The sequence below is a fragment of the Anolis carolinensis genome, chromosome 2 (assembly GCF_035594765.1).
Source record: "Anolis carolinensis isolate JA03-04 chromosome 2, rAnoCar3.1.pri, whole genome shotgun sequence".
NCBI lineage: Eukaryota > Metazoa > Chordata > Lepidosauria > Squamata > Dactyloidae > Anolis > Anolis carolinensis.
In genome coordinates, this window is record NC_085842.1 from 71,392,290 (window position 1) to 71,420,105 (window position 27,816).

General features: G+C 43.9%; 1 protein-coding gene across 3 annotated transcripts in view; it reads left to right on the forward strand.

The window, feature by feature from the left end:
• Window positions 1–5,219: 5,219 nt before the first annotated feature.
• The window catches only part of phf2 (PHD finger protein 2), a 147,096-nt gene continuing 124,499 nt past the window's right edge, over window positions 5,220–27,816 (forward strand). The window contains exon 1 of one of the 3 annotated variants that reach the window (XM_062969955.1): window positions 5,220–6,139. In XM_062969955.1, the coding sequence (XP_062826025.1) occupies window positions 6,042–6,139 (98 nt within the window). In that variant the 5' untranslated portion in view covers window positions 5,220–6,041. The remainder of the gene's footprint in view (window positions 6,140–27,816) is intronic. The other 2 variants (XM_008115570.3, XM_008115571.3) reach the window with 2 other exon arrangements.

Here is a 27,816-nt window from a genome sequence, read left to right on the forward strand (position 1 = left end):
GAGAATGCTGCTGCAAATTAGAAGTTTGCAATGTGTGGTCCACTGTCTCAGCCAGGAGTTAATCTGGAGATGTCAGTGAAGTCATAGAGGATTTGTTATTTTGTTATCGTGTAAGAAGCAAATTGAGAACATACTGCAAGTCGCTTCTGGTGAGAGAATCAGCCGTCTACAAAAACATTACTCAGGGGATGCCCAGATGTGTTACCATCCTGTGGGAAGCTTTTCTCATGTCCCCACATGGGAAGCTGGGGAGTTCATCCTGTCTCCTCTTGCGGATTCGAACTGCTGACCTTCAGGTCAGCAGTTCAGCCGGCACAAGGGTTTAACCCATTGCTGTTCGGTAATAGTAATAATATTAACAATAATAATAACTTTATTTGTAGCCCACCCTATCTCCTTGAGGGAACTCAGGGCAGCTTCAAACATTATAAAGGCAAACATTCGTTGCCTGTATAAAACAGAAGTAAAAATATAAACAACAAACAAATACATTACACAAGTTAAACCAAGTAATTTAAATAATAATTAAATGATCAAGATTTAAACCATTAAAAAGCCAGGTAAGATAGCATAGGCATGATTTCACCTACCCACATCCAACAAAATAAGTTATACATCCTCTGGCAATTCTATGGTATGTTTCCACTGGATGGTATTACAGAGTCATCCTGGAGGACCTAGCAAATTACCAGATAGGAAACAGTTCTAGGAGTTTTTAGGTCCTTCTGTGTGGTAATTTCTAGCAGAAGTCATTCATTCAACAGGGTTCACTATTATCCACGTTTTCTATGTCCACAGTAAGTTCAGGAACTATGGATAAGGGAGTCATACTGTACATACAAAGCAGTCCTGCCTGAGAGATGTGTGTGACTTTATTTCCAGAGCAAAATTCACATACTTACCATGTTTACCTAATTTGTTTGTACTCGTCTCTACAGAAGTCTTTATTTCCAAGTGTGCTACTGAGCAATACTAAGAAGTATGCACTTTCTATATAGATGTAGACATTAATGAGAAAAATTATTAATTTCATTGATATGCCACTTTTTGTCCAGAGTGAGACACAACACAATATAGCTGCTGGGTTAAAATTAGGAAATTTAAAACAAGAACTGTTTTTATTTTATTCCAATCAGCTACAGCATTCTGAATGAATGACAATTTGATGTGAGTACTAAAAGCAAAGTCTCCTTATTATCTTATTTTGCCTCACAGATGACTTCCCCAGTCTCTTTTCTACAGTTACAATCAGAATGCTGAATTCCTGACTGGGGGCCCTTCCACACAGCCATATAACACAAAATAGCAAGGCAGAAAATCCCACAATAACTTCTTTGAACTGGGTTATCTGAGTCCACACTGACATATATTCCAGTTCAAAGCAGATAATGTGGGATTTTATTTAGCTATGTGGAAGGAGCCTGGAGCTAGGAACAGCATCACATTTGAAGCTATAAAATTATGAGGAGGATAACAAGCCAAAATACCCCAAAAGCACCAGATCTGTGTAATTTGGAATCTCAGCAGGGCCAGTCCTGGTTTATACTTAGATGGGAGACTACAGTGGCAGCACTAGGCCTGGCATCACCCAGTGGATTTACTCATAGCGTCTTCCCCATGGACTTCCTTCCATATCAGAACATATCATAATATTGTAGTTAAAATACCAGATAATTTGACAACATCAGTGCCTATTAAAACCAGCAGAAACAAAAACGACAGCACGTGCTTGTAATGCATGCAGATGAAACCAATTGATTAAATGCATCATTGTAACTGGATAATAATGACAACTTTGACTGGAGCTCATGCACATTATTAAAAGGTTCAAAAACCAAATTAGCACAGTTTTAGCCTTGTAGGTATATTGATACCATACATGTGAGTTGGGCTGATGAAAAATGTTTTTGCAATTATATCTAATTAGAGGGATATTGCTAATAAAAATAATACATTTTGCCAAAACACTGCACAAGAAATGTTTAGCCGAGTCATGTTGGTATCACTCCTTTTGAGAGTAGCAATAATAATAAAAAATAAAAAATTGTATTTGTTACCCACCTCTTCTCATGGACTGAGGTGCAGTACAACACAGATAAAATACCCAGATAAAACAGAATACAGTCAGATCCTGAGTTAGATACATCTGACTTACAAATGACTCATAGTTAAAAACAGGGGCGAGAAAACAGGACGTGGAAATGAAATTCACCCCTGAAAGAGTTATCATGGGGGAAAGGTGGCTCCACTGGGCTTTAAAGATTATAACCAAAACTTTGTACTTTGCCTGGAAACTAATTAGCAACCTGTAGAGAAATGGTTCTCAACCTGTAGGTCCCCAGATGCTTTGGTCTTCAACTCTCAGAAATCCTAACAGCTGGTAAACTGGATGGGATTTATGGGAGTTGTAGGCCAAAAGGAAGATAAGACGCTTTTGAACTCTGGTGCTGGAGGAAAATCCTGAGACTGCCTTGGACCGCAAGAAGATCAAACCAGTCCATCCTCCAGGAAATAATGCCCGGCTGCTCACTGGAGGGAAGGATATTAGAGGCAAAGCTGAAGTATTTTGGCCACATCATGAGGAGACAGGAAAGCTTGGAAAAGATCACGATGCTGGGGAAAATGGAAGGAAAAAGGAAGAGAGACCGACCAAGGGCAAGATGGATGAATGGTATCCTTGAAGTGACTGGGTTGACCTTGAAGGAACTGGGGGCGGTGATGGCCGACAGGGAGCTCTGGCGTGGACTGGTCCATGAGGTCATGAAGAGTCGGAGATGACTAAACGACTGAGCAGCAGCAGGCCAAAACACCTGAGGACCCACAGGTTGAGAACCACTGCAGTAGAGTGATTTTAGTATTGGCATACTATAATCACTCCTGGATTTTATTTTATTTTTTACCAATCCGAGTGCTATGTTTTGAACTAACAGGTGTTTCTGAACTTGGTACAGAGGTGCAATGATTTGCAGAAGTCCAGCCTTGGGGCATCACCCGGTGTGGTCTATTTATTTATGTATTTGCCATATTTACACCCCACCCTTCTTATCCCAAAGGGGACTCAGAGCGGCACACATATATATTGGCAACAATTCAATGCCATACAAACAAACATCAGCAAATAACTCCATACATTAAAAACCAACCACTAAAAACATACCAAACATGAAAATCAATTAAAAATTATATAATCCAATATCACGGTCCAAGGTCATTCCAGTTATCATTGATCAGTCCCGTGATGCCACTGGCAGAAGTCAAACACAGAGCCATGCTGGAAAATCTAGAAATTCCTAGAGGTGTAAAAAAAAAAAGTAATGTCTTTCTTCATGCTTTTTCACTTTCCCAGCACAATAACCCAATGGTCGGAAACACTGGGTTGATGTGAGTTTTCCGGGCTGTATGGCCATGTTCCAAAAGTCTTCTCTCTTGATGTTTCACTCACATCTGTGGCAGGCATCCTCAGAGGTTGTGAGGTATGTTGGAAACTAGGCAAGGGAGGTTTATATATCTGTGTAAGGTCCAGGGTGGGAGAAAGAACTCTTGACTATTGGAGGCAAGTGTGAATGCTGCAATTAATCAGCTTGATTGGCATTGAAAAGCCTTGCAGCTTCAAGGCCTGGCTGCTTCCTGCCAGGGGGAATCCTTTCTTGGAAGGTGTTAGCTGACCCTTATTGTTTTCTGTCTGGAATTCCCCTGTTTTCAGAGTGTTGTTCTTTATTTACTGTCCTGATTTTAGAGATTTTAATACTGGTAGCCAGATTTTATTCATTTTCATGATATCCTTCTTTTTATTGGAATTGTCCACATGCTTGCGGATTTCAATGGCTTCTCTGTGTTGTCTGACATGGTGGTTGTTAAAATGGTCCAGCATATCTGTGTTCTCAAATAATTTGTTGTGTTCAGGTTGGTTTCTCAAGTGCTCTGCTATGGCTGACCTCTCTGGTGCCTTTCATGTTCTTTGATTCCAACAGACAAGAGTTATTTCTCCCACCCTGGACCCTCCACAGATATATAAACCCCACTTGCCTAGTTTCCAATATACCTCACAACCTCTGAGGATGCCTGCCATAGATATGGGCGAAACGTCAGGAGAGAATACTTCTGGAACATGGCCATACAGCCTGGAAAACTCACAGCAGCCCACCCCTGGTTTTCCCTGCCTAAGAAAACCTCATGAAATGCATGGGGTCTCCATAAGGGAACAGGCACCATCAAGGCAGACAGACAAACAATCTCCCCACAGTCCTGATACTGCCTTAAAATGAAAAATATGGCCCCGAGACCGCTTTAACATAAAACATCTGTCTCCGAGAATGCATTCAAAGGAGAGGGAGCACGTGGTCTTTTCAAAAACTTTGGAGCTGGGGCTGGGAATGGAGGCGGGAGGAGGGCAGCCGGGCTCACTGAAAGCTCAGCTTGGTGGCTCCCGAAGTTGACTACAAAGGGCTTGAAAAAGAAAACAAAACAAAAAGCGAGGCTTTCAGGGGAAGCCCCGACACCGGAAAGCCAACGACCGGAACGGGCACTTCCTCCAACTCGCTTCCAGTTTCCAATATGTTGAACATGGCAGGAGGGCCCTTTGGCGCCCGGGTCCCCTTTGGAGTCCTTTGCCCGGGAACCCTTCCACTTTAGGACCATCAGGGCCTCCTGCAAGCTCCCTGGGAAGGTGGGCAGTTGACGCGTCCATATGATTTTTACAAAACTCTGTGTGTGTCTTCGCCTTCCCCCTGAAGCGAGGCTCCTTTCGCGCCTGAACCCTTCCACTTTAGGACCATCAGGTTGTCTTGCAGCTTCCCTATGACGGTGGCGAGTTGGAGAGTCCTACCTCACAACCTCTGAGGGTGCCAGCCATAGATGTGGGCGAAACGTCAGGAGAGAATACTTCTGGAACATGGCCATACAGCCCGGAAAACACACAACAAACCTGTGATCCCGGCCATGAAAGCCTTCGACAACACCGTCCATATTATTTTTACAAAACTCTACGTCTCTCTGTGTGCCTTCGCCTTCTCCCTGAAGCGAGGCTTCTCTCGCTCCTGAACCCTTCCACTTCAGGACCATCAGGTTGTCTTGCAACTTCCCTATGACAGTGTGGGGAGTTGGCAAGTCCACCTTATTTCTGCAAAACTCTCTGTGTGTCTTCGTCTCCCCCCCCCCCTTTCAGGTCGTTCCTGGGACTCGTTTTGTCATTTTTAAAAACCTCCCTCCTTCAAATCGCCTTCGTTTTTGCACGCCTCCCCCCTTGAATGCCCAGCTCGCAGACTGGCGGGTCTCTTCTCCATCTCCCCCTCCTCTCTCTCTCTCTCTTCACCCCCTCTTTGGATATTTTTCGCCCGGGAGTTTCCGCACGCGTCCGCTTGCTGGCCTCCCGCTTTCCCCTCTCTCTCAATCTCTCTCTTGTCTCCTTCCTCGCAGCCTCCTTCCCTCCATCCATCCAGCCCCGGCAGCGAGGAGGAAATATTACAATGTTGCAAGCTGACGTAAGGACATTGCGAGGCGAGGGCTACATTTCGGCGTGTTTATGAAAAAGCCAGCCTCGGTACTGTACTGTCACCAGGGGGCATGCCGTAGGAAGAGGAGGAGGAGGAGGCGGCGGCGGAGGAGGCGGCAGAAGCAGCGCGCCCCGCATTTGGGAATCAGGACCATCCGGCAGCCGATCGGGACCGAGAAGAGAGAAGGGAAGGCGGGGGAAATCCACGCCAAAGGCAGCCAAGCAGGGGAGCCATGCGGGCAAACTTCGGGCGGATTTTCGCCCTGACATTGGCCGCCCCTCGTCCTTGAATCGCGCACCTTGGATTTGTTTTTGCTGCTGCTGCTGATCCTGCCGCCGCGGCGTCGCCGTCTCCCTCCTTCCCTCCCGCCCCCCCTCCCCTTCTGCCTCGGATCGGGCCTGGATCGGAGGAGGAGAAGGCGCCTTCCTTGCCTGCCTGCCTTCCCCGCCTCGGCTGGCGCTGCCGCCCCTTCTGCTCCCTCCCTCCCTCCTTCCCTCTCTCCCTCCCTCCGCGCCTCGGGAGTCCGGCGTTGTTTTGAAGGGAGCTAACATGGCGACGGTGCCCGTCTATTGCATCTGCCGGCTGCCCTACGACGTAACCCGCTTCATGATCGAGTGCGACGCCTGCAAGGACTGGTTCCACGGCAGGTAACACAAAGCGGGGCGGCCTGCCTGCTGGCTGGCGTGCCTTCCTCTTCTTCTTCCTCCTCCTCCACCCAGGCCCCGCTTTGGGCGAAAGGGCCCCCCTTCCTTTCCCCCCTTTTCGGCCGGAGAGAGAGAGAGAGAGAGACAGGGAGAGGGCGGGAGACGAAGGAAGGGCTCGCTGTGCAGTTTTCCAGCAGGCCTTTTTCGTAGCCCAGGAGGAGGAGGAGGAGCCACGCTTCCTTGCAGCTTTCTCTCTCTTTCCCCCCCTCGGTGTGTGTTTTGTTTTGTAAATGGTGCACACAATGGACTCTCCCCCCCTGCCTGCCTGCCCCCCTCCCCTCCTCTCCCCTCCCGCCCTCTGGGGCTCCAGTGTCAGGGGCTGCGAGGCGGCGGGAGCGCCAGAGTCGGCGGAGAGCTATTGTCCTTCCCTCCGGCAGGGGAGGGCCGCCCGCCTCCTCCTCCTCCTCCCGCTCTCGGTCTATTATCATTATTTATCCTCCGCTTCGCCCTCAATGAGGGTCCTATAGCGGGGTCTGCGAGGGTCAAGGGCAGCCTTTCACTCCCTCCGGAGCGCGGAGCCCTCCCAATGCCCGGGAAGGCTCCCCAAGGGCCGGGAGGACGCGGCGCAGGTCCGGGGCGCCTGGGAGAGACCCTCCTCCCTCCACGCCCCGTCCTCCCGCGCAGTGGGCTCCCCCCAAAAGGAAGGGAATCCCCGCCGCGCTGCCTTGGCGGCTGCACTGGCGCCACTGGGGCCTCTCTTTGCCGAGGAGGAAGCCGAGGCAGCCCTTGGCCAGGCCTGAGGGGCCCTCCTTCCCTTCCCTGCCTGCCTTGGCGGAAGGAAGGAAGCAAGGAAGGAAGGAAGGGGGTGGGGGCTGTGCTGTGTGTCTTTCGGAGGAGAGGGCCGCAGACGAGGCAGCCGCCTGCTCGCTGGCTTTCGAGAGGCAGCGCCGAGGAGCTTTTGCCACGTCTTCCTCTTTCTCTCTCTGTCCTTGTCGCGCTTCTGGCGGGAGGAAAGAGGCCTGGGGTTCACAGAGAGGGGCTTGGGCTCGTCCCTTTCGGCCAGAGGAAGCCCCCAGAGGAAGCCCCAAAGGTGGCTCCAACAAGCCGCCGCCGCCGCCTCCTCAGCCAGCGGCGAGACAATGTATCTCGGAGGGGTTGGAAACTCCCTGGGCCACACGCTCAGCCTCGCTGTGGATTTGTATTGGGTTTGTGGGAGGAGGGAGGGAGGGGGAGGAGGAGGAAGAGGAGGGCCTCCCTTCTGCCCTCCCCTCACCCGCCTTCTCTTCCTCCTCCTCTGCCGCCTTTGTCGCGTTTCTTGGCTGGAAATCGGATCTCTCCTCCGCCTCTTCCTCCTCCTCCTTCTCACCCGAGTCGTTCCCGGTTGTCTCGTTCGGAGAAGCGCCGCCAACCCGAGCCCCGATCCTTCTTGTTGCTTAGTTCGTTTCAAAGGGAGAGAAATAAAAGAATATCTGGAGCTTTTCCCCCCCGATTTGAGAAACTACAAGTCGCTTCTGGTGTGAGAGAATTGGCCCTCTGCAAGGACGTTGCCTATGGGGAGCTAGAGCTGACAGACGGGAACTCACCTCTCTCCCCGGATTCGAACCACCGACATTTCGGTCAGCAGTCTTGCCGGCACAAGGAGAGGAGAGGTTAGGGAGACTTCAGCTAGATTTCCCAGCAGCTCGGTGAAAGGAGATCTTGGGGAAAGGACTTCAAATGGAAGGAAGCCACCCAGATGGTTGAGCCCAGGGTTGTAGCTAAGGGGGGGGGGGGTAGGGGTTAAGCTCCCCCCCCCCCCCAAATTTTTCAGGTTTTAAAAAAACCTGATTTACTCATTAATTTTAACTGGTTAACCAAATCCTCATGAGTGTCCACTGAAGTTTATCTGTCTTGAGTGTCCACTGAAGTTTAAATTATTTTAAATTATTTTTCCTTATGGAAATTAAATTATTTTGCCTTATGGAACTACTCTTCATGATTCACTAAAAAAAGTTTCAATACCCCCCCCCCCTTAATTTTTTTCTGGCTATGGCCCTGGCTGAGCCCACTTCTGGACCTTTTTGTATGCCTCCTCACATGCAGCTTTTCGCTCTCATTTGGACATTCCCATGTTTGGATGTTGTACTAGAGCTGGATTCCCATGTTTGGATGTTGTACTAGTTTAGCCATGCTTACCTTGTCCCCCACTGATTAGAATGGGTTTACTAAATCTGGATCCACCCCAGTGTGTTCAGGCTGTTTAAGCTGTGGTGTGTAGGTTTTCTTCCCTGCATCCTTTTGCCGTGACTCACTGCCTTAGTAAGGTGGAACTGATTTGCAACTTGTTTTCTGGAGAGCAGCTGGTGAAGTGTCCAAACTCAGATGAATGGAAGGAAGGAAGAGAGAAAGTAGTATCAGTCAATAAACTCTCATGCCAACTTACATCTGCTTTGTTAGAGTTGAATGCTTTCATGTCAGCAAGTTATTCATTTGCATCATCGTGGTGTCCCTCACTCTGAATTGCAGAAATCTGATGAAGTTAAAATCATTGCGAAAAAACTGAACAACTTTGATTTTGATCATATTTGATATGTCTTGGTTGATGTTTACAATAGTTAGACTATTGAAGAGGAAAAGGATTCCATGGCTGAACTTTGTAGGGTTATTGCAGCATGGGCCAATGTGAGCCCTCCAGGCGTTTTGGACTGCAACTCCCACCATTCCTAACAGCCCCAGGCCCTTTCCTTTCCCCCCTCACCCACTTAAGCAGCTGAGAGGAAAAAGGAAAGGGCACTGAGGCTGTTAGGAATGGTGGGAGTTGCAGTCCAAAACACTTAGAGGTCCAAAGTTAGCCCCTGCCTGGTTATTGTCATTTACTTGTACCTTACCTACAGGGTGTTGCTCATGTGCTTATGAGTTGTGGGACTACGTAGGCTATTTTGAACTTTGTGATAATAAAAGGCAGAATATAAACCCAGGCTAGGCAAACTGGTGACTTTCAGATATTTTGTGTCCCAGCTTCATCAGTTAGATTGGCCAGCTCTGATGGACAGTTTGAAATTTCTGAATGGCACAGAGCTCCTTTTTCAAATAAGGTCTGGCTAAAGAGCTTTGTCTGCCAGAGGTAATTCAGAATTTAGCAAGGGAGATTCCTCAGCAATAACAAGGGAATATGAAGGTAATTTTTGGCATTTAATGTTGAAATAGTAAACCATTTTTAAATTTATAGAAGTCTTTCCTATGCCTTACTTTGTGTTGTGGGAACCTCAATTCATTCTGCCACAGAATTTGGCCCATCTGAGTCCATTATTATTAATGAGTTTTGGCTCTGCCAGCTCAGCAGAGTATCCATATGCTTGTGGCTTATTTGAGAACCGAATCAGATGCAGGAGTTGATAGGTGTGTCCTTGGTCCTGTTATAAATATACTGGTATGTAATTCATTGGGTTATATTTCACCTTATTTGACTTGCACACGTTACCTTTATAATCCTCTATTCTGCCATCTGTGCGCTCAGTGTGGCAACAATGAGATGCAAAAAAAAAAAAAAAAGCAATATGAAAAATAAACATCCCCATGAGGGATATAATATAGATTATATATTTTCTCTACCTGTGATGTCAAAACAAATATAATGCGAGCCAACTATAAAGTTGTATACAATGTAAGATGGGAACTGTGAACAGTTGATTGTGAAGTCTGACCATGTGGCTCCCTACCACACTGTGTAAATGTCTGTTTCTGTGACTTTTCTATACATTCACCACTTATATAAATGATAAAAGCATACATCAATTCTTCCATTACATGTTATATTTATAGACACAAGATTGTGGGGGCAGGAGGAAGAGATGGTTGGCTTTGCTGCCCCATTAGAAGCACACGAATCTAGGCCAGTGATTTTGTGAACTAATTCCAAACCAATTCTTAGCATGTACTTTGGGAAGGAAATAAGGTGATTCAGCTTTATCTTCTGCACATTTTGTGCATATATGGATCTATATTACAATGCCAGTGCTTATCCTACATTAGCCTTGTGTGAACTACCTTCTGTGAGTAATTGATGACAAGGAAGTATAGCAAATAAAAAACTGTGCAGAAAAGGATGAGATAGCAGATGCAACCTTTCCCCCTGTGTATTTATTTGGAAACCATAAATATTAAATAAAGACAAAGATATGTTGTTGCGGCTTTTTTAATTGATCACAGAAAACTGCCAGGATAAGAAGTTGTACATATAGAAAATTGGAAACATGTAATTGACAGACAAACAAACAAACAGAAGATGTTGCAATGTAGTTTTATTAAAAGAAAGTGATCCTTTTCTATCTAGCAAACCTTCATCATTTACTGGGGTACAGGCAATGTATGTGTAGGAAAGGGACATCAAATATGACCAATTTTACTGATAATGAGAACTTTATTTCAGGGTGTCCTTGAGGACAGGGATTGAAAATGTATCCCTTTTGTGATTTGCAAGTTAATCTGGCATTGTGCTTACATTAATTTGGCAAATACAATTTGATGTTTAAGTTTGCTACAAGTTTTGCTTATTAATAGGTATAGACCAGGCAAGGGTAAACTTCAGTCCTCCAGATGTTTTACACTCCAGCTCCCACAATTCCTAACAGCCGCTGGAAGGCCGAAGTTTGTCCATGCCTGGTATAGACAGAGGGAAAGGGCACACACCACATAGTAAAACAGATGCACAGAACATTATAATTCAACATTGGCTATGTTTCAGAGAAAGGAACTGGCAGAATCACCACAGAGTATTCCTTGCCTAAGAAAACCCTGTGAAGTTCATGTTCTCACCATAAATCAATATATGACTTGAAGGCACACACATCCAGTAGTGTGTTTCTTCTTCCACCACTGGAAGTAAAGGTAGATCGCTCTCTGTGCTGCACTTCCTACATACCATAAATGCATGTTGTAGTGATCTGTAAAACTCTCCAGTATGAATTGTAGGTACTGAGGATAGCATGAGGTGTGCGGTGGGGAGGAGGAACTTTAAATCCTAAGGGTACTGTAAACATCATATAGGATTTAGGTCATAACCTTTCAGCTCATACAGTTCAGGGTTTGTGGATTCATTATCTTAGCCATGGTTAACGTAAGAGTTTATTTTCAAGCTGTTTGTCTGTTTCAGCATAAAAGGGAAAGTGATGGAGAAGAAATCTACCAGCACATTTAATACTGATTTATTTTAATATGAGTTTTAATATGAGATCATGCAGACTTTTACCTGTATGCTGTTCGAAGTAAAGCTGCATCCTCACTCCTCCTGCTGAATTGGCTTCTTCAAAATGCAGAGCATAATAGCTCAGCAAGTGCTATAGTCTTCCATCTGGCTTTCTAGAATATTCTGGAAATACAGTAGAATCTTGCTTATCCAACATAAATGGGCTGGCAGAACGTTGGATAAACGCAAATGTTGGATAATTAGGGATTCAGGAAAAGCCTATTAAATATCAAATTATGTTATGATTTTACAAATTAAGCACCAACATCGTTTTACAACAAATCGATAGAAAAAGCAGTTCAAAACACGATAACGCTATGAAGAATCTTATATTTACGAATTTAGAACCAAAACATTGCAATGTATTGGAAACATTGACTACAAAACATTGATTACTGAAAGGCAGACAGTATTGGATAATACAGAACATTGGATAAGCAAAGGTTGGATAAGTGAGACTCTACTGTATAATGAATTACCATAAGAAATACAAAAGTATAACATAATGCAGTTTGTGGGATCATAATGGATCCTTTCTACTGCATGTAAATGAAATGCATGATGCTTAAAAGGGGCTGTGGGTCAAGGGTAAAAATGGGCTTTTTGAAAGAATGAGGCATTGTTATATTTAGTGCCTGTTTCTTTAATTGTGTTTTATATACCTAGTGATGTGTCCCAAGAAAGAAAAAGACATATTTACCAACAATACTCATTATGAAGGAAGGGAGTGTCATTTTATCAGTCAAAACCTTGAGTGGGTAAGATATATATAACATTCCTAGAGGTTAGGTGGCCACTTGATCTGTATGGTAACACAATGTTTTTGTGATTTTAATTTGAAGAGCAGTTATCTGGTAAAACCATAACTAAGAAAATAGCTTGTCCTGAACTTCCTGCAAATCCTCAAGCTCCCTTGATAGGATGAAGATCATTCTTATCCTGTTGCTTCAAAGGACAGAACTTTTAGATGCAGGTGAATGAAAATGTAAACAAAAGCAGATGAAATTTTGGGATTATTTTAGAAATAATGAAGAAAAGAGAGATGATTTGAGTTCTTTGCCCTCTTCTTCTATATTTAGAAATAGAGATCTCTGACGGTGGGGAGCATGAATTCATGATGCAGTATTAACTGTTCTGATCATTTAAACTATTTTCATTTATGTAAAGTGAATGGAGGATCTTGCTGGTTAGTTTATTTGTCTGTTGATATTTAATAGTGTGTGTCATATCAGGGTGAAAGAGGGTGGATAGTGTCTACCCTCTGATTGCGGAAGGTTTTGTGTGATCTGATAACAATACAGTATAATGAATTATTGCAGACTTCATTACTACAGTGTGGTTATTCTGTTCAGACATACATAAAAGTCTTCTCTTATTACTCCAGTATCTTCTGTACTTTTTTGAAAGCCTGCCCAGATATGAAACATGCATCAAGGAACGACTTTTAGCATGACAGCCTGAGATTTAACAGGAGTGTGTGCACTCTTGTGTAATTCTTTCTTGAGTCAGCATTACTGTTATTAAAACTTGATTTTCCGAAATATCTTCCAAGTTTATATATGTTCTGAATAATAATAATAATAATAATAATAATAATAATAATAATAATAATAATAGATCTGTAGTGTCTTGTCCTAGGAGTTCAAATAGCTAACACACACACACACACACACACACACACACACACACACACACACACACACATGTGACTGCAAATAAATGGACAAAAAGAGTCTGCTTGCAGAAGCAACTTGAATTGGGGGATCCCACCATTCATCATATAGCTCTCAGTTCCTCTGACTGGAATCCCTGACTGTCTGTGTAATACTTTCAAAGAACTGCTTTATGCCTGCAAGGTTGCATCTAAATCTGGTCCAGTATACTACACAGAAAATAAGGATATTATGGGCATTCATTGGGGGTGGGGGTGGAATCACATAAGTAGTGTGATGGCTTCATTTCCCATTCATTCTCCTCTGCAGTTACATTTATAAGACATTTTCCATTCACTTTAATGGAGACAGAAAGGTTGCATTTGTAAACAATGGATATACATTTTCTACACTGAAGGGAAAGAGGTAATTCTGCTTTGTTTAAGGTAAAAATAAAGGTTTCCCCTGACATTAAGTCCAGTCATGACTGACTCTGGGGGTTGGTGCTCATCTCCATTTCTAAGCTGAAGAGCCGGCGTTGTCCATGGACATCTCCAGGTCATGTGGCTGGCATGACTGCATGGAGCGCTGTTACCTTCCCGCCGGAGCGGTACCTATTGATCTACTCACATTTGCATGTTTTCGAACTGCTAGGTTGGCAGGAGCTGGGGCTAACAGTGGGTGCTCATTCCGCTCCTGGGATTTCAACCTGGGACCTTTTGGTCCACAAGTTCAGCAGCTCAGCGCTTTAACACACTGTGTTTAAAATATCTATAAATTTGTATATGAGGCCCTTGTTATGGGGATAATGTAAGTAGATCTGATGAGATACTGCAGATCTAGTCCCAAGGTAAGGCGTAGATTACCTAATAGAGATATATTTGTTTGCCCTATGCACAGGTTCAGCTAGGTTGTGCACCTTTCTTGCTTTTGCAAATGCATGTCTGGCCCTTGCAGTCAGAGATTGATTGCTGCAGATGTGATGGTAATAATAATAAAGATGAAAAGAACAAGTAAAGACAATTTTAGCTTAATTTGATTTCTATTCCTCCATGAAATTGATCTCAATTATAGAGAAAGAGAGATGAATTTACTTTTTGTTTCGAATCCCCTATCAGCCATGAAAACCTGCTGAGTGGCTTTGGACAGTCTCACTCTCTCAGCCTCAGAAGAAGGCAAAGGCAAATCCCAGCTGAACAAATCTTGTCCAGAAAATTTTATGATATCGTCACAATCTAAGTCCAGTTTGAAGGTGTATTAAAGCTAACACTGGAAACAAATCAATTTTTAGCTTTAGTCTTGAGTTTACAAAACAAGGAAATATTTAAAGAAAGGTGGCATTTCTTAGTATTAATATCTATGAAGTGTGCTAACAGATATGGTTCCATGTAAGTGTATGTGGGGGCTTATTCATATTCCTAATTTAGGGATGGTTTGGGAAATTCCTTTTGTTGTGTTTATTAATAAGACAGTTTGTTATTTGACTTGTTTCTTTTCTTTTTTTTTTTTTTTGCAGAATGGCATGTCTTTCAATGAAAATTATCATTTTTACTGGAACATTTTTGAAAGCGAAAATATCTTATAGCTTGCAAGAACATTTCTATTCTTTGTGAATTTCATGTAAAATGACAAGTAGCATAATGCTTGCATTACAGTATAATCTCAATTAATGCACAACCCCTAGTAAGCCAAGCTCTTGGAAGTTTAGCGGATGTGTTTGTACAAAAAAACTATATGTGGAATGAATTTAATATTTCTATGATAAAAATTGATGTTCTTTAGTTAAAATTATGCAAACTGAATCCAAGAAACTGCTGATGTGCTACTACCCCATATCAAAATAATATGCGGTGATTAATATTATTGCATGGTGGCAACAATGTGTTTAAAGAGTGTTACTTCATTAGAAATCAGTTACTGTGTATGTTTTTAAACTTGTTTCTATAAAAGCCAGGGAAGAAACAAATTATTTCAAAATGTCTTACTATGCAAATAGAAACAATGTTTTTAAAACAAAGGACAAACCTTGTTAAAAGAATGGACCTAGAAGCAAAACATGGAAAACCTTTGGGAACTGTTTAGAAAAGACACTTACTGGAGGCAATAGCATATTTCATTTTACTAGAATCATGTTTGTGTCAACATTCTTTTAATGATATTGGTTATAGTCCATATGAAAGGAGTTTCACCATCTACACAAGCTGCAAAATCTAATTTGAATCCTGTTGGGATTGAATGTTTATCCACACCTATGTTTTCTATGGAAATCTGCAGTGTAGGAGACATATTTTATGCATTAATATGTTGTTTTTAACTGCTGTCTAGTGAATTTCAATTTATGGCAAATCTATAAATGAAAGACTTACAAATAACCCTCTCACCAAGAGTTCAGCTCACATCTTGACACTCAGGGCTGTGGCTTTTTTGATTAAGTCGGCCCCATCTGGGATGTGGTCCTCTTCTATTTTACTGCCTTCTACCTTCTCAAGCATTATTAACTTTTCTCTTGAGTTATGCCTTCTCATGATATGCCCAAAACGTGACAACCTCCATGTAGGAATCTTGGCTTTTAGGGAGGGTTGATTTGTTCCTAGGTTTGTGTATTTGTCTTTTTAGAAGTTCTTGGCCTCTGTAGAACTTTTCTCCCGCACCAAATTTCATAATAGTTCATTTTCTTGCAAATAGTGTTCTTCATTGTTCCATTTTCAAAGCCATATATAGAAAGGGAATGTAAAAGCATGGACAATCCTAATTTAAGCATTTAATGATATATCTTGACACTTCAGGATCTTGTCTGGTTTCTTCATAGGTGCTTTTCTAAGTCCTATCTGTCTGTAAAGCAGTTTGAAACTGCATTTTATGGTTAGTGTAGATGGGGCCCTAATATTGTTTTCCTCCTCTTCTGTCACTGCCACAGCCTCCTCCATCCTCACCCCCCTCTTTCCCTTTCCCTTGCCCCTTCCTCTTTTTTGTGTTCTTTCTCTCTCTCCCTCCCCCTTCCTTCCTGCCTTCAGTTCTGGCAGGGAGATCTGCTCCCTTGCTTTCTTCTTGGCTCTGGCTCTCTCTCGCTCTCTTTCTCCCTCCCCCCCTCCTTCCTTCGTGCCTTCAGTCCTGTCTGGGGAATCTGCTCCCTTGCTTTCCTCTGGGCTCTCTCTCTCTCTCTCTCTCTCTCTCTCTCTCTCTCTCTCTCCCCCCTTCCTGACTGCCGTCAGTCATGGCTGGGAGATCTGCTCCGATGCTTTCCTCTGCTCGCTCTCTCTCTCTCTCTCTCTCAATCTCTCTCTCTCTCTCTCTCTCTCTCTCCCCCTCCCTTTCCTTCATGCCTTCAGTCCTGGCTGGGAGATCTGCTCCCTTGCTTCCCTCTGGGCTCTGGTTTCCCCCTCTCACTTGTTCTTTCCTACCTATTTTTACTCCATTTATTATTATTATTATTATTATTATTATTATTATTATTATTATTATTGTCATTATTATTTTACTCTACTATTGGAAGGATAAGTAAGCACAATTACATTGAAGAAGGTTAAAATAATGATTTAATCAGTCTTATTGACAGTCTTATCTTAAATTACAGTTTTATGTAAATATTAAAAAACCTTTAACCTACTGGTGCCTCAATTAAGTTATTTCATTGGTATCTATTTTTATTTTTAAAATTTACCAGTAGCTGATGCATTTCCCACCCTCGGCTTATACTCGAGTCAATACATTTTCCCAGTTTTTTGAGATAAAATTAGGTACCTCGGCTTATATTCGGGTTGGCTTATATTTGAGTACATACGGTATCTGTCACGACCCAGGCGGCAGAGGCACCAATAACCATACACAGAGGCCAGAATCTAACTAATATCTTTATTGAAGGAATATATAAAGTTAATAAAAACAAGTATAGAAAATAGTCCAGAATTAGACCCTTCAGGAAAGGTCAGAATTAGTCCAAAAAAGCAATGTCCAATAAGAAATATTAAGGTCCAAAGTTGTAATCCAATAACCGAAACACTCACTTTGCCAAGCAAAGTGAGGGGAGATGACAAGGTCCTTAGTCCATAAAACTTGAGCGTGGCTAGGAAATAACTTGATACTTGAAACAAGGCTTGAACGTGGAACAAGGAACTAAGAACAAGAACAAGGTCCGTGGAATAACTTGGTAAAATCCGTGAAACAAGGCAAGGATTAGTCCTGGGAAACAAGGCAAAGTCCGTAGGTAAACAAAGGCTGGGAAGCAAGGCGAAGGCTGGATAGCAAGGCAAGGCTTGAGCTGAAGCGAGGCTTGAATCGGAGCGCGCTGTCCAGACACAACTCGCTCCGTAGGCTGACGAATTGACTCCGCGAAGTTGCTACGCGGGCAAAACACCTATATAGAGTCCAACTTTCTCACCAAAGCGGTTCTCTGGGAATCAGAAACGAAAGCTAAACTCTGAGACCAGATGTTAAACTCCTTAAAGATTCTCACGAGAACCAATGTTAATTGGCAACATTCTTAGCTGCTATCCTCGCACTCCTGCGCGAAGCTGAATCCAAACTTCTCTGTTGTTTACAAAACTCCCGGCGCAAGAACACGGGAGAAGTAGGCTCTGGGGTTGTTTGACATACTTCTGGGGCACAACTTTCTTGCAGGTGCAAGGTTTCCAGATCTGCCTGGGAAGGATCTGGCTGAGAGGAATCCAGTTCAGACTGGGAAGGTAAAAAACCCAAGTTTTCATCTTCATCAGGGATTACAATGTCCTGAGCAGGACTACAAGGCCCATGGTTCATCACACTATCCCCCTCCTCAGGGCCCCTCCCAAACTGGGGTCCTCTCCCCGAGGCGCGAGGTCGCGGTTTGGTGGGATAGGTCAGATGGAAGCGACGGGTTAGATCAGGAGCATGGACTGTGGAGGCGTCTTCCCAAGAGCGTTCCTCAGGCCCAAAACCCACCCAGTCAATGAGATATTGTAGGCGGCGGCGATGAAAGCGAGAATCCAAAATGTCCTCAACCTCGAACTCCTCCTCCCCATTCATCAAAACAGGAGGGGGGGCCGGTTGGTCTGTATCAGGACGCACACCATCCGCCGGAAGGAGCAGGGAACGGTGAAACACTGGGTGAATGCGCATTGAACGCGGAAGTTGGAGTTTGAAAGTCACGGGGTTTAATTGCGCCACCACTGGATAGGGGCCAATGAAGCGGGCATCTAACTTCCGGCATGGGCGGTGGGAGGGCAGAAAGCGAGTGGACAGGAAAACCCGATCTCCTACCTTGATTTCGGGGCCCGGCTGGCGGTGTTTGTCAGCGTGGCGTTTATAGTCCTCCTTGGCTTGGTCCAGTTGCTGGAGCAAAAGTTGTTGCACCGCTGTGAGTTCCTGCAGCCAATCCTCTGCTGCGGGAACTTCTGAAGTTTCAATGACAGGGGGAAAGAAACGTGGATGGAAACCGTAGTTTGCAAAGAACGGCGTTTCTTTTGTAGAAGCTTGAACTCCATTATTGTAGGCAAACTCAGACAGTGGTAACAGAGAAGCCCAATTGTCCTGTTGGTAGTTTACATAACAGCGAAGATACTGCTCCAAAGTGGCATTGGTGCGCTCCGTTTGCCCATCTGTTTGGGGATGATGAGCTGAAGATAAGCGAGAGTCTATGCCCAGTAGTTTTTGTAGTGCCTTCCAAAAACGAGAGGTGAATTGAGATCCACGGTCTGTGACTAAACTCTTGGGCAATCCATGTAGTCTGAAAACATGCTGAAGAAATAGATCCGCAGTTTCTTTGGCCGTGGGGAGGCCTTCGCAGGGAATGAAATGGGCTAACTTGGTGAATAGGTCCACCACCACTAAGATCGTGGTGAATCCACAGGAAGGTGGTAGGTCAGTGATGAAATCCGCGGAAATTATTTCCCATGGGCGAGATGGGGTAGGAAGGGGGTGCAAAAGCCCTGAGGGCTTCTCCCTTCGTATCTTGGAGCGCTGGCATACTGGGCAGGTGTTGACATATTTTTCCACATCCTTGCGGATCTTGGGCCACCAAAAATCTCTTAGGATCAAATGCATGGTTTTAAATAGTCCGAAGTGTCCTGCTGGTTTGCAGTCATGACACAGACGAAGCGCCTTTTCCCTGCCCGGTCCGGGTGGGATATAAACATGATTTCTATAGCAGAGCAGCCCATCTTTAAGCGAAAAGGGAAAATGCAGACCTTGGCGAAGTTGGTCCTGCGCCCAGGCATCTGCTTGCTGACTAGCCCTGATTTCTTGAGCACAGATGGGTCCTGGAGTAGGGGAAGTTGAACCAATGGGACTGGATTTGGTGTTCCCCACTGTGAGCGTGGCAAAGTTCTCAGGTTGTAGCAGTTGGGATTCAAAGGTCTCCTTGCGTCCTGCAGCGTATTCCGGTTTACGTGACAGGGCGTCTGCTTGCTTGGTTTGAGCTGGGGTCACATAATGGATCTGGAAGTTGAAACGTTCAAAGAATAAAGCCCAACGTTGCTGCCTCTGATTTAGTTTGCGGGCAGTTCTTAGATGTTCTAGATTACGATGATCAGTGTGGACTTCAATGGGGAATTTGGCCCCTTCTAGCCAATGTCTCCAAGTTTCAAAGGCTGCCTTTATGGCCAGTAGTTCTTTTTCCCAAATGGTGTAATTCCTCTCTGGTGTGGTTAGTTGACGAGAATAAAAGGCACAGGGGTGGAGGTGATCTCCCACCGGTTGTAAGAGTACAGCCCCAATTGCCACATCAGAGGCGTCCGCTTGCACCACAAAAGGGGTTCCAGGATTTGGGTGCTGTAGAATTGGCTGGGAGGTGAATAGTTTCTTCAGTTGCTGGAACCCTTTCTCTGCTTGATCAGTCCAGCGGAAAGGCTGCTTTCCACGGATGCAGCTAGTGATGGGGTCGGACCAGCGGGCAAAATCTGGAATGAACTTGCGGTAGTAGTTCGCGAACCCCAAGAAACGCTGCACCTCTTTCTTGTTAGTTGGCGCCCGCCATTCCAATACTGCTGAAACTTTGGCTGGATCCATGGAAAGCCCTAGAGGCGAGATGCGGTAGCCAAGGAAATCTACCTCTTGTAGATCAAAAGCGCATTTTTCTAGCTTGGCATAAAGTCCATGATCCCGCAGTCGTTGCAACACCATTTTGACGTGGTTCTCATGTTCTGATTGTGATCTGGAAAACACCAAAAAATCGTCCAGGTAGATTATCAAGAATCTGTCTAGATAGTCCTGAAAAATATCGTTGACAAAATGCTGGAACGTTGCGGGAGCTCCGCATAAACCGAAATTCATAACTCGGGACTCGAATAATCCGAATTTAGTCTGGAAGGCGGTCTTCCACTCGTCCCCTTCTCTGATGCGAACTAGATTATAAGCCCCCCGAAGATCCAGCTTGGTGTAGACCTTGGCTCCTCGAAGTCGGTCCAGTAGATCCGAGATTAAGGGCAGGGGATAGCTGTTCCGCTTGGTGATATTGTTCAATGCTCTGTAGTCCACCACCAAGCGTAATTCCCCTGACTTCTTCTTCACAAACATCACTGGGGAGGCGGCTGGGGATTGAGAGGGTCTGATGAACCCCTTGCGAAGGTTTGTCTCTAAGAATTCCCTGAGAGCTTCTTGCTCTGGTTCAGTCAGGGAGTAGAGATGCCCTCGCGGGATCGGGGCCCCCTCCACCAAGTCAATGGCACAGTCATAAGGTCTATGTGGGGGTAATTTTTCGGCTTCTTTCTCATTGAATACATCCCAATACTCGGAGTACTTCTTTGGCAAGGTGATGATGGGCTCGGAGTCTGTGGCATGGCATACCTTGGCTACGAGGCAATGGTTTTGGCAGTACGGTGAAGCAAACTGCAGTTCTCTGTTGGACCAGGAGATGTTAGGGTCGTGGAGTGTCAGCCATGGAATTCCCAAAATCACAGGGAAATGGGGAACCTCGGTAACAAAGAAGGAAATCTCTTCCATATGTTCCCTTATCCACATCCTGGTGGGTTCCGACCACTGGCTTACGGGGCCCGTCTTGAGGGGACGGCCGTCTATGGCTTGCACCACACGGGCATTCTTGAAATCATGATATTGTAATCCCAGAGAGTCGGCATACTCTCTATCGATGAAATTGTTGGTAGCTCCAGAGTCTATCATGGCGTGGATCATGACGGGTCCCCTTTTTGCTGACCATAATGTGACCACGAGAAGGAACAGGACCCCGGTTGGCGGCTCTTGGATGGATTTTTTGACCGGGTTGGCGAGCCTCTCTACACCCGGTCGTTGGCTTCCCCCGCCGGCTGTGTGCCAGTCGGCTCAGACGCCTTCGACTCCGTGGAGGACGCCGCCGCAAGACGGGCGGCAGGCTTCCCTTTGGCTGGGCACTCTCTGGCGAAGTGGCCCCCGTTCCCGCAGTACCAGCAGAGGTTCAAGCGTTGACGACGGGCCTTCTCGGCGGCATCTAGTCTGGGACGCACATTGCCCAACTGCATCGGCACCTCCTCGCCTCCTCTGGGGTATGGGGTTGGCGGCGGGGGTCTCCACACCGGACGTGGCTGAACACTGGCGGGAGCGGGGGGTTTTGCCCCGGCTCTACCGCCCTGGCCTCGAACCCATTGTTTCCTGTTGGCAATCATGACTTCAGCCCGTAAACATTGATCAATGAGTGCCTCGAGGGTCTGGGGAGGATCCACCTTGGAGATTTCTTCCAGCATTTCAATGTTGAGACCCTCCCGAAATTGTCCTCTGAGGGCTACATCGTTCCAGCCGGTGTTGTGGGCCAGCACGCGGAACTCGGCTATGTACTGAGACATGGGTCTGTCTCCTTGAAGGAGGCGCCGGAGTTTGTGACCGGCTGCCTCCAAATTGTCCTCGATTCCCCAGGTCTCCTTAAGGTGATCCAAGAAACGTTGTGCTGAACTTAGGTGGGGGGAGGCTTGATCAAACAGGGCCGTCGCCCAGCTAGCCGCTGGTCCGTCTAGAAGACTGTAGACCCACGCCACCTTGATGTCTTCTTGGGGAAACTCGGCATCACGGGCCTCTAGATAAGCTTGACATTGGCGGCGGAAAACATGAACCTTAGCAGCTTCTCCAGAAAACTTGGTAGGCAACGCCATGGCCGGGAGGCGAACTCCGCGCTCCCTCAACCCTTTTATTTCTCCATCCTGCGCGTTGAGTCTGTCACGGATGCGGTCCACTTCGTCCTTGCTGATGGTGTAGCTGAGCGGCTGTCCAGCCGGCGCGGCTCCGGTAGACATCCTGGCCTCGGTTAGTTGGTGCTTATGGGTGGCGGAGTCAAACTGTCACGACCCAGGCGGCAGAGGCACCAATAACCATACACAGAGGCCAGAATCTAACTAATATCTTTATTGAAGGAATATATAAAGTTAATAAAAACAAGTATAGAAAATAGTCCAGAATTAGACCCTTCAGGAAAGGTCAGAATTAGTCCAAAAAAGCAATGTCCAATAAGAAATATTAAGGTCCAAAGTTGTAATCCAATAACCGAAACACTCACTTTGCCAAGCAAAGTGAGGGGAGATGACAAGGTCCTTAGTCCATAAAACTTGAGCGTGGCTAGGAAATAACTTGATACTTGAAACAAGGCTTGAACGTGGAACAAGGAACTAAGAACAAGAACAAGGTCCGTGGAATAACTTGGTAAAATCCGTGAAACAAGGCAAGGATTAGTCCTGGGAAACAAGGCAAAGTCCGTAGGTAAACAAAGGCTGGGAAGCAAGGCGAAGGCTGGATAGCAAGGCAAGGCTTGAGCTGAAGCGAGGCTTGAATCGGAGCGCGCTGTCCAGACACAACTCGCTCCGTAGGCTGACGAATTGACTCCGCGAAGTTGCTACGCGGGCAAAACACCTATATAGAGTCCAACTTTCTCACCAAAGCGGTTCTCTGGGAATCAGAAACGAAAGCTAAACTCTGAGACCAGATGTTAAACTCCTTAAAGATTCTCACGAGAACCAATGTTAATTGGCAACATTCTTAGCTGCTATCCTCGCACTCCTGCGCGAAGCTGAATCCAAACTTCTCTGTTGTTTACAAAACTCCCGGCGCAAGAACACGGGAGAAGTAGGCTCTGGGGTTGTTTGACATACTTCTGGGGCACAACTTTCTTGCAGGTGCAAGGTTTCCAGATCTGCCTGGGAAGGATCTGGCTGAGAGGAATCCAGTTCAGACTGGGAAGGTAAAAAACCCAAGTTTTCATCTTCATCAGGGATTACAATGTCCTGAGCAGGACTACAAGGCCCATGGTTCATCACAGTATCTAACTCAAAATGTCCCATTCCTGACCTCACTCACCTCAAGTATTGCAATGTTTACAGTTTGTTTTTTCTTTTATTAGGTATAGCTTGCATTGATTCATTTTTCTCACATTCCGTGTTCCTATAATGTGTGTTCTACAACTTTGGATTTAAATAATTAATGTAAAAACAGTTTGTATTATAACAAACATATCTATCAGGATGAAAACACACCCTAAAACATATAATATTGCATTTTTACTATGTTTTATTTAGGTTTTGCATGTTAGGTTGATTGTATTATGCACGATCTGGGTTATGCATTTTTAGAACCTGGTCCTTTGGTGTAGGTCCAACGTGATATCAGCAGAACCAAAACTCCCAATAGTGTAGTTGTTATGGATTTAGCTGTTGTATAAGTCAAAGTAAAAGAGACACAAAGATGATGTCTCAGTGTAAAACTGTTCTGGATCTTTCTCTTGCAAAATTATTTAATGGATCTTGCTTTGATCCACTGACATTCCTTGTTCATATTACTGTATGCAGAACAGAATAGCCATCAAGAATGTGGAAACTAGAATGATCTAGAACAGACCATATTTTATGCATTCTAATACTTGCTCCAATTGTAACTTGTTTTTTATGTCAGGTAGCAGTCACATTTACAGACTTGGACATCTGTGTGTAGCTTAAGCCTTACAAAACTTGAATGGATAGTGTGATTTTTTTTAAAAAAAAAACCAATTATGTTCATTCTGTCATGATGGTAATGGAAGCATTCTCCCAGCCATTATGGTACAGATGAGCAAATGTAATAGACAACGTTAAGCTATTAACCTTGGAGATCACAGCAGTCCTGCCAGGCGGGATATTCATCTTTTTGATCTGAGAAGTTGTGTGCTATCTGTGGCCAGATATATTAATTGAGGTTTGGCCTTTTTCTTCATATATAAATGAAGCTTTTTTAAAAAAAGAACAGGAGTCACCACCATAACAGCTGAATAAACAAGGTGCCATAAAGTGCAATAGGCAATTATTTATAATTAAAAGTTGACCAAACCAAAAAAATGAGTTGATTATTTTTGTAGGGAACTTTCAGTGGTGCAAGCACAGAACATTAAAGATGTGAACTATACCTCAGTTAATGAAGTAGATTTGTTGCTGGGCATTGCTTGTTCAACAGAAAAGTTTGTACCAGATACAGAAATAATATGTAAGAAAAGAGGGGGAAGCAACATAAGGGAAGCAGAGATGATTAAGAGATTTGTAGGAGACAAGCCTGGCCTTGAATACAGGTGCAGATCTGGGGGACTAACATTTTATAGCTATGGCCCAGCTGTTCAGTACTCCAAAGAGCCACTAGGAATATTGTTCTGAGTAAATGAATGGTATTGTCAGGTGGTCAATTTGGTATTACCAGGCAAAGATCTTTAAATGCAGGTGTGTACCTATCTCATCTTATTAGTTTAGCATCTTTTACTCACCATCTGTTTTCAGATGAGCAAACTAACAGCCCTGAGTACTTCATCATTCTTTAATCTGCGTCAGCATTTTGGATAGAATCTGTTGTTTGTGTTCTGTCCTATCTTTTCTCAGTAGCACAGGAGAAGGCAAATTGTCTCGCCTCCCCACTAAGATGGCTAGTCCTGCACACTATCAGACACTAAGGCCAATGATTAGGGACAGTTATAATCTAAAAAATATTCAGAGGTCCAACAAATTGCCCAATAAAAAAGTGGAGCTTTAAATGATGGGCCTGTTCACTCACATAATTATAACAGTATGATTCAATCTCCACTGCCATGCCTTTGGATCCTGAGGTTTGTGGTTTGGCAGGGCACTAGAGCTCTTTGGCTAAGAGTTCTAATGTCCCCTCACAAACTACACATCCCCAAATTCCCTAGAATGTTGCTTGGTCAGTTAAAGTGGAATCATAATTTTATACCTATATAGTATAAAAGGGCCTTGTGTCTGGTCTTTGTTTCAGAATGTATAATTTCATTTCCAAACTCAACAAAATGCATCCTTCCCAAATATACTGTCTTTCTACCTGGCATTGTGAAATTTCTGGCTTCGGTCACTGAACTAAAAGACATACTAAGAATTTTCTGGCATTAACTGAAGCAACCAAACTATGTGACAGTAACATTCAAGAAACCTCATATAATTCATGGCTCTTATCTTTGGCAAACTAACGCCACATTCCTTGCATCCAAGTGATAGTTGGTCTTATCCGTTTCCCTGATGTACCTGCAGTGCAGATTCATTAATCACACAGTAACTGTCCATGTATGTCTTCCGAGATCCCCAAGTCAGTGGAGAAGGACTGTGTTTCAATGCATGGAGATGTTTCATCCCTGAAGTGGAAAAGGAAACCTGCCCTTTTCCGCAGGAGTTTGGGACACAGACACAGAAGATCAGGCAACTGTATGGGTCTGTGTAATTGCCAACATATTTTGAAAAGCTCTTTCTTTAGGGAATTCTAAAAAATATTTAATGTAAACAACTTGGGACACAATCATATGCTAGTTTGGGATAGTACAACAAGATATTCTGTCCCAAATAGAAGGATAAATAAACCTTTCACTTGAGAGTTATTCAGTTGGGAATCATATCAACCTATCTGTCTTTGAATTTGGTATACTTGACCCTAGAACACAATTTACAAGTACTAATAAAAGGACAAGATTAATAACTTAAATTTCCATTTCTTTTGGCTTACCAAAGGTGTATGTACTATTAATTACAAGGTGTATATTGATTTATTTCTGAAATATAGGAGCTGCTTTCTACACTTAACAATCTTCATTCCTTTCCACGGTATTAATTTAGCTGAGACAAATATTGCTAAATATTTCTTAAGAAAAAAGTACTCAAATGTAGCTTATTGAAAATTGGCTAATAGAATCCATTGTCATTTGTTTTGAATGATAGCCATAAAATGCAAATCATTATTGTGTGTCCTTAAATCAGGTCTACACCATGGATTGAATTATGGCACATCCCCATGTAGCTCTAAATCAGGGGTGGGAAACTGAAGCAGAAGTTCAATTTTAACCCCATACCGGATGGCCTAAATATCCCAAAGGCATGAAATCACACCTGAGCCGGGTTTGTATTTGGATGGGGGACTACCTGAATTGAGTGAGTATTTCAGAGGAAGAAACTGGCAAAACCATCTCTGCCTAAGAAGACCCTATGAAATTCATAGGATTACTGTATGTGGGACAACTTTCTGGCACATACTCACACACATTAGGATTCATGGTAAGAATTCTACAGTATTTCTTATTCACATTTCCAGGGTTATTAAATAATTCCTTACCACTTTTAACATTTATCAAAGGTGGGATAATTTTATCCCACCTTTCTCCCAATATAGGGACTCAAGGCAGCTCTGGAAAAGGTTTTGAGGGTTTCCAAATGACATGTGCGATCCCACATAGACATTTAAGCAATAAAGTGGTGTTCTCTATAATTTAAACATAATATGCACTATACCATAGTTTTAAAAAATGCTGTCTTATAAAGACAATGGGATTTTTCCTGAGTAGGAGGGAGAATGTAAAGTAAAAAAGAAGTATGTATATCTATCAAGCTATTGATTTATAATATGAGAAGTAAAACATTTCCTTTTTCATCCTATATTTGATCACTACTACTTGAAGGGAGGTTATCTATCATTCTGCTTTATGGTCGTTTTGTAAAATGCTATTTCCATCCAGAGAAATGAAGAAATAAGCTTAACAGCAGCTGCCCACAACTAGTCCAACAATGATGTAATACTTCCAGCTTTGTAAGGTGGGGAAGTAGCTACATGTGTCTTACATATGTCTCCTGTTTTGTTGACAAGTTACTTATGCACCCTTTACAAAAATATTTCATTGGTAGTGTCATTAAAATTCACCCTCTGTAGAACAATATAGTCTAGCATCCAAAGGCTTATCTGCTCACCAACATTACATGGATAGTATGACTCTGGATTTATGTCAACTAGTTCACCTCGTTATGGTTACAGTAACAAAGATTTTGAAGCAGAAAAGGAAACTATGCAACACAGATTGAGAAAGTGCTTGTACATAAATGCTGCAGCCAATGTCAGGTTCAAAGGGCTTTAGCTCTCTTTCTCATGTTGAGGATTAATTTAGTGGTGCTATCATAATGCTAAAAGCCATGGAAGATCTAATATGACAACATTCAGACCTCAGGCCAAAAATAATGTCACAATGGTGTAGGAGATCACTGAATTATAAAAGTAATGCGCTTGAGCTAATTTTAGCCCTAGAATTAGAAATGTTCAGCAGAAAGGTGAACAATTAAAAGAAATAATGAGGGCTCTTCCACACAGACCCAAAACCTGGTGTTTTTCCCCCAGATTACCATGAGGTAAACAAACAATGCTTAAGGCTAATCCAGTTTAACCCACAATCCCAAGGGTCAATTTCCACAACCATCCTGCTTCTTCAGGCTCTGGTAGCCTGAGAGAGCTGGGATGATTTCAGAAATGGCCGGGTTTTATCAGGCCATCTGGCCACAAATCCGAAAGAAATCAGCATTTAAAATGCCAGTTTCTTTCAAGTTTTAATCCTGTCTGGAAGAACCCTGAGGATGGGAAAG